General features: G+C 37.7%; 1 protein-coding gene across 1 annotated transcript in view; it reads left to right on the forward strand.

The window, feature by feature from the left end:
* ABCA13 (ATP binding cassette subfamily A member 13) overlaps window positions 1-8,004 on the forward strand; it is an 888,443-nt gene that overhangs the window by 502,067 nt on the left and 378,372 nt on the right. Inside the window, 1 exon segment of the mRNA XM_007944147.1 lies at window positions 279-368. Coding sequence (XP_007942338.1) covers window positions 279-368 — 90 coding nt within the window.

Consider the following 8,004-nt stretch of genomic DNA (forward strand, 5'->3'; position numbering starts at 1 on the left):
CCCTTCAAGGCTCAGAGGTCCAGGATTATCTTCTGTGTCTGTGTTAATTGGTTTCCCTTTTCTTTGTTGAAGAGGGTCTGTGCAGTCTTTCTGCCTAGTCTGCCATCTTGCCCCTAAATGAGAAATTTCTTAATGTTATGTAAAAACCAAAAAATTAGCTTTATCTGTGTTAATACAAATCATTTGCTTGAATCCTTTTGGGAACGGCACCTATTGATATTGTAGGTGGAAGCACACTAACAACCCCCTCTTTAACTCCTTTGTCTTTCCATGTACAGTAGCAAGAGTGATGACATGGCCCTGGTCCACATGCTTTTAAGGAAATTCAGAGATCAGGATCTACTCTGTGCCAAGTTCAACTCAGACCTGTAAGTATGTAATGCCATATGCAAAAGTGCAGATATTGAACACAAAGCATATAGACTGGGGAGGACTATTTCTTTCCATGATTGGTTGTTCTGTGTTGCATGTGTATACTACATGAAATAAACTTGTGAGAGAGAGCTAACTGAAATCTGTGTTCAAGACTGCAGAGGACTATTTCTTTCCATGACTGGTTATTCTATGTTGCATATGTATACTACATGAAATAAACTTGCAAAAGAGCAAACTGAAATTTCTGTTAAAATCAAAGCAAAGAGTTTTATTGAAGGAATAGAAAAAAAATCAAGAATTAGGAACACAGGATCCAGAGTATTCTGAGCTTAGTGATACAGTAAGAGATCATTCCGGGAATACTTATAATATGAAAAAACAAGGAACTTCAATAAAAATTCAGTCATTTGTTGACATTTAGGTAATGGTTACAAAACTGGGTAAAGGTACAAAATATTAGTAGAAGATTACATACATTTCTTTTTTTTTTTTAACTTTACTAAGTAATCATTAAATTGGGTACATTCACCTTATGACACTCTCCTTGTGTAACCTCAAGGAGTATATGTCTAATTGTAAGGTTTATCTTGAGTAGGTCTCTCTTGTGAGAATTGTTTTAAACCTGGTTTTGTGATCATGGTGTATTTTTAAGCATACAAAACCCTTAAACAAGTAAAATCACATTCTTCTCTAAGATTATGTACCAAATAATTTTCTCTTGGTATACAGTGGTATAGAACTGATAGGCTGCATATTTGATGCAGAAGTTACCTCTGATTCAAAGAAGAGTTTTAGCCAGACCTTAGCCCAGCCACTATCTCATATTTTGAGGATAATTTTGATAATTATCAAATTATCAAATAATTTTGATAATTTTGAGGAGCTCATATTCATTTCCTGCTTTTCATCACGAATCTCATTAGAATCAGATGCCTTGATCATATCTAGTCTTCTGCCTTGTTGGGCTAGGAGTCTCATCTTCAGGGTGAGTTGGATTTCAGATTTTCTCATCACTCACAAAGGAGTAACTCCTTTTCAGCAACACCTTTCTTGTTGGATGGATTGCTGTCTATGCAGACATTTAAGAACCTGGATACTGTAACTAAATAGCTGGGTACTATGAGATGTTAAATTGTAGGATAGGAACATAAAGAGCTGTACCAAATCAGAGACTTCACCTGGTATGAGAAGGAGATTGAGCCTATGGTGATGGCCAAATTCATGTGAGTAATTGGTTTTGACTTTGATTTTCTTCATTAGAATGGCAATAGTAGCTTGTTTGAATAGATTAGATATACACTTATCCAGTATTTAATGATACAAACCATTGTAGCAATGAGTATAATTAAAATAATTTATAAAATAGAACAAGGCCAAGATCCTATACTTTTGAGTAATCAGCTAAAAAATATCTAAGAAAGAAAAGTCATATTTGGATGGCATCAGTTATCAGGAGAGTACCACAACCCAACATGTAGAGTCTATTTAAAGGCTATTAGGGTTTACAATAGACCTAGGTACAGTTAAATATAGACATAGCTAAAGGATATGAAAAACTATGTCCAGATATAGGGATATGTTGGCAAATTCAACAGTCATTCAGATTACTGGCACTGGCTACTGACTGAGTTAATCTAACAAAGAGATTAATATGCCAGGCATCAGTCAGAGTCACAATATACAGTAAGAGAATACTTAAGAAAGGATTCTTAGTGTAATAATACTGTTTTGGTTACTTTGTGCTGCTCTAACAGGAAATACCACAATTGGGTGGGTGGCTTTAACAAATAGAAGTTTATTCTCTTACAGTTTGGGAGGCAAGAACCAAGTTCAAAATGCCAAGTTCTATATGGGCTGGGTGAAAGCCCCTCGACCTTGGGCTTCAGCTCTGCCCCTTTGTCCTGACCCACTGCAGTTGGAGGGTTTCTTCACTAAGGCAGTTGCTGGCTGCTGAGGCTGACAAACCCAATGTCAACAAGTAAAAAGACACAGTTCTGATATTATCAAACCACATCCTAGGGCATTGATTCAAGTGAATTAAGAGTCTCAAGATAGGCAGACAGCATGGGAGGCTGCTGAACAATGACTTGGCTACCTGCAGGATTCAAATGTGCCAAAAGCTGCAGACTATACACAAAGCTTCTCCTTATATACCAGAATCGGACCATGTCCCTAAGGCAGCTACTCAGCTGCTCTAGTAGATTGCACCATGGCGGTGATTACAAGTCTCACTATGGGTAATAGGTACATCCAGCTGCACAGCTACTCAAAACCAGGCCCGGCCAAGTTGACACATAATATTAACTACCACAAATGCTAACTACAAAGTAATATAATAAAGCAAATATCATAAAAATAATAGTTATGATAAAGCAGAACTTCTTCAGTTATTTGCATGGGAAAAAAAAGGATATCAAAAGAAGGAAAAATTACCGTAAGTATGAAAGAAAGAAATTATCATAAGAATACAAATAATTAGGAAACAAAGCTTAAAAATTCCATCAGTTGGCATGAAATATTCTTCTGTGATCTTAGGAGTAGCCATCTACTTTCAAAGTTTTTTGTTTCTGACCTTAAGGGTATTTGAACTTTGGTTTAAGTCCTTCAGTAGATAACAATTCAGGCAGGGGCTTTAGATTTCTTTAATTGAGATGGATATATTCAAGTTATAACTTCCTGTAATTTGCAGCACAAGGGTTAGTGAGAAGGACTAAGTAGGTTTTCTTCCAGTGAGGTTCCAATGAGTCTTTTAATTGATGTCTCTTCTAATATTCAGGAGCTTGGTGGCCTAGGGCCTAAGACATTAGACTGATAAACAGAAGGCTGGTGGTTCAAGCCCACCAGCCACTCCTTGGAAGGAAGATTGAGCAATCAACTTCGGGAATGATACCACCTTGGAAACCCAAGGAGGGGTTGCTATGAGTGGCATCTGACTCAATGGCAGTGTGTGTGTTTTTCCAATATACATATTCTGCTGGGATGATCTTAAGTAGATTTTTGGATTCTAGTTTCTGCTTATCAAAGTTTTTTTTTAAACTTGTGAAATATATCTTTTAGAATGTAAAAGATTGTCAGTATAAGTAACATAAAGGAGAGCCTTTAGATTTCGAAGAATTACTTCTCTTATAGTCATTTCAGTATTCATTTCTTGGAGTCTGTGTACAGAATCATTTATATAACTTTGGACATAATCATAATTTTGAAATGCTCTATATCTTCTAATCTTACTTGAGGTACAAAAATAGAAGTTAAGTGATTACACTATTGAAATACAGATCTGGACTAATAAGGGAAAGAAAAGACAGTTAAAAAACAAGTTTCTAACACCAAACACTAGGCTATACAGATAAATACATAAACACCTGAGATGATCAGATGAGGGCCAGTAAACACAAGTATACTCTACACCAAGGATAAATTCAGCTGAGGCTAATCTTGCACAGACACCAGTGGTACAAAATACCTGCAGTTTTTAAAAAAACAGTAGAAGACAGACACAGAGTAATCCCTCACAGACCACTAGACACTACGGGAGAGAAATCCAGTAGATCTACTACCTCAGGACCATAGTACTGGGGGACACCAGACTCAATTGGAACAACAAAATACATAAAAGCATTGCTCCACATCCTACATTGGTGAGTAGCAACTGGGGTCTTAAAAGCTTTCAAGAGGCCATCTAAGATGCAGCTAATTGTCTCCTAGCATCAGAAGTGAAGAAGAACATACACACACACACAAAGGGCATTAAGAAGCAATCAGCCCTAGTATACAATGGCCCTCGAGATAAGAAGAACTAGATAGTGCCCGGCTACCAATGCCAACCATTCAGGAAAGGATCAAATCTGGAGATCCTGGATAGAGTGGGAGGGAAAACATGGAACAAAATCCAAAAAATCAATAATGACCAGAATTACTGGTCAGATGAAATCTGGTGAGACTCCCAATACTGTGGCCCTGGAATACATTCTGTGCCTGGAATAAAACTTATCCCCAGGGGTGGGCTCTCAGCCCAATAGTTAACAAGATGTACATTCAGACAACTCCACCTAGGATGACACACCCACATACTCTATGGTAATACATCCTTTAGAGCAATAGACCATGGGACACCAGAGGACCAAGATTCAAACTGAGGAAATGCAGGACAAACAGGAGTGAATAAATATGAGCAGTACAGGAGGAGGGTAGGGTGGAGAGGAGACTGGGTTAGGGTTGGTCATGGCAAATGGGGAATGAAACTAAATGTACACGTTATGTTGAATGTAAAACAAGCTCTTAAAATAAAAAATAAATAAATAAACCAAGTTTGTCTAGACAATAGACCATTGACCATCAGCAATATTGTCACATAAACTTTAATATAAATTATTTTTTGGTTTACTCAGTCCTATGTAGTTAATTTTGACTTCATGCAATTCTGATTTAATAGTAATCTGAAAATTCCATCTGCTTCTACATAAAATTTCTAGAAATATTGATTTAGTCCAATGATTCTATGTTTGAAAAATTATAGTCCTTTCCTCAAGTGTGACATAGCCCCTTTTTGTTGAACTAGTTTGATCAAGCAAAGTAAAACATCTGCAGAGGAAAAAACTTCAAATAGTCTTGATTAATTTATAACATTCCTTTATTGTGATTTGGGTGATGATTTACAGAGCAAATTCATTTCCCATTCAACTGTTCATACACATTTTATTTCATGGAATTGATTACAAACTTCATGATGTAACAACTCTCTTCCCACTTCCCCTGCATAGCAATGTTCTCCCTGTGTCCTTTCTTATCCATCTTTACCCTCTCAACTATGTCCCTGTACAAATGCTGCCCCTTCAATCTCCCATGGTTGATTGTTCTAAGGAGTGTATCTACCTGGCGTAATTGCTCACCTTGTAGGGCTATCAATTCTTTTGAAGCCATCAGAATGAGTTCAATTCCATGCCCAAAGGGTGACTAAGGGCCATAGTTTCAGGAGTTTCACCAGTCTCTATCAGCCTAGTAAGCTTGGTCTTTTTTACGATTTTGAGTTTTGTTCCACATCTTTCTCCCACTCTATTCAGATTCTCCTATTTTTATCCCTTTCAGAGTGGTTGACAGTGGTAGCCAGACATGATCTAGGTACATTGGTGTCAGGATTATGTAGGCTGACACATGGTCTAGTAGTCCTTTGGATGACTGGTTTCCATGTGTCTTTGGTTTTCTTCATTATTCTTTACTCTGGACAAGGAGAGACCGGTTCTTGCATCTTAGATGGCCAGTTGCAAGCAGTTATGATCCTAGTCACTACTCAACAAAGTAGGATGTAGAACAATGTTATGTGTATTATGCTATGAATTGTTGTTGATATCATTAGGTGCCATCAAATCTGCTCTGAGTCACAGTGATCCTATGTACAACAGAATGAAACACTGCCTGGGCCTGCACCAGCAACACAATCGTTGCTATACTTGAGCCCTTCATCACAGCCACTGTGTCAATCCATCTCATTGAGGGAATTCCCCTTTTCCATTGACCTTCCACTTTACCAAGCATGATATCCTTCTCCAGGGAATGGTCCCTTCTGACAACATGACCAAAGTAGGTGAGATGAAGTCTGGCCATTCTGGCTTCCAATATACATTCCAGCTGCACTTCCTTTGGGACAGATTTGTTAGTTCTTTTGGTAGTCTGTGGCACTTTCAGTATTCTTCATCAACACTACAACTCAAAAGCATCAACTCTTCTTTGGTATTCTTTATTCATTGTCTAGCTCTCATGTGCATGAGGTAATTGAAAATACCATTTGTTAAGTTAGGCACATCTTAGTCTTCAAAGAGACCTCTTTGCTCTTGAGGTCTTTGCAGCAGATTTGCCCGGTGCAATATGCCTTCTGATGTCTTGGCTGCTGTTTCCATTAGTGTTGATTGTAGAATCAAGTAATATGAATTCTTTGACAACTTCAGTCTTTTCTCCATTTATTGTGATGCTGCTTATTGGTCCAGTTGTGAGGAGTTTTGTTTTCTTTAGAGTGAGGTATAATCCATACTGTAGACTGTAGTCTTTAATCTTCATCATCAGTAAGTGCTCCAAGTTATTCTCACTTTCATCATGCAAAGTTTTGTAATCTGCATATCCCAGATTGTTAAGGAGTCTTCCTCCAATCCTGATACCACACTCTTCTTCATATAGTCCAGCTTCTAAGATTATTTTCTCAGCATACTGGTTGAATAACTATGGTGAAAGGACACAACCTTGTTTCTGATTTTAAACATGCGGTATTCCCCTGTTCTGTATGAATGACAGCCTTCTGGTCTATGTACAGCCTCCTCATGAGCACAATGAAGTGTTCTGGAATTCCCATTCTTCTCAATGTTATCCATAATTTGTTAAGATCCACACAATCGAATGCTTTGGCATAGTCAATAAAACACAAGTAAACATCTTTCTGGTATTCTTTGCTTTCAGCCAAGATCCATCTGACATCAGCAATGATATCCCTCATTCTACATCCTCTTCTGAATCCAGCTTCCATTTCTGGAAGTTTTCTGTCACTACACTGCTGCAACCCTTTTTGAATTATCTTCAGCAAGATTTTACTTGTGTGCAATATTGATATTGTTTAATAATTTCCACATGCTGTGAGTTCACTATTCTTTGGAATGGGTAAAAATATGGATCTCTTTCAGTCAGTTGGTCAGGTATCTGTCTTCCAAAGTTCTTGGAATAGACAAATGAGTGCTTCCAGTGCAACATCCATTTGTAGAAACATCTCAATGGCTACTGGGTCAATCCCTGGAGGCTTGTTCTTTGACAAATCCTTCAGAGAAGCTTTGACTTCCTCCTTTGTATCATTGGTTCTTGATCATATGCTAAGCCCTGAAATGCACAAACATTGACCAGTTGTTTTTGGCACAGTGACTCTGTGTACTTCTTCCATCTTCTTTTGATGTTTCCCTCATCATTCAATGTTTTGCCCATAGAATCTTTCAACTTTGCAACTTGAGGCTTGAATTTTTTCTTCAGTTCTCTCAACTTGAAAAATGCTAAGCATGTTTTTCCTGTTGGTTTTCTCACTCCAGATCTTTGCACATTTCATTATAATAATTGACTTTATCTTTTCAAGCATCTCTTTGAAATCTTCTGTTCAGCTCTTTTATCTTGTCATTTCTTCCATTTGCTTTAGCTACTCTCCATTCAAGGGCAAGTTTCAGAATCTCTTCTGACATCCATTTTGGTCTTTTCTTCCTTTCCTGTCTTTGTAAAGACCTTTGCTTTCTTTATATCTATGATGTTCTTGATGTCATCCCACAATTCCTCTGGTTTTCAGTCATTGGTGTTCAATGCATCAAATATATCTTTAGATGATGGTTTCTAAATTCAGGAGAGATATATAATCAAAGTCATATTCGTACTTTCCTGGACTTGTTTTAATTGTCTTCAGCTTCAACTAGACCTTGCAATATGAGCAGTTGATGGTCTGTTCCACCATCAGCTCCTGGCCTGGTTTTGGCTGAAGATATTGAGCTTTTCCACCGCCTTTTGCCACAGATATAGTCAATCTGATTCCTGTGTGTTCCATCTGGTGAAGTCCATGTGTACAGCCTCTGTTTGTGTTGTTGAAAAAAGGTGTTTGCAATGAACAAGTCGTTG

This window comes from Orycteropus afer, unplaced genomic scaffold (genome assembly GCF_000298275.1).
Source record: "Orycteropus afer afer isolate SDZICR_OR568_19922 unplaced genomic scaffold, OryAfe1.0 scaffold00121, whole genome shotgun sequence".
NCBI classification, from domain to species: Eukaryota; Metazoa; Chordata; class Mammalia; order Tubulidentata; family Orycteropodidae; genus Orycteropus; species Orycteropus afer.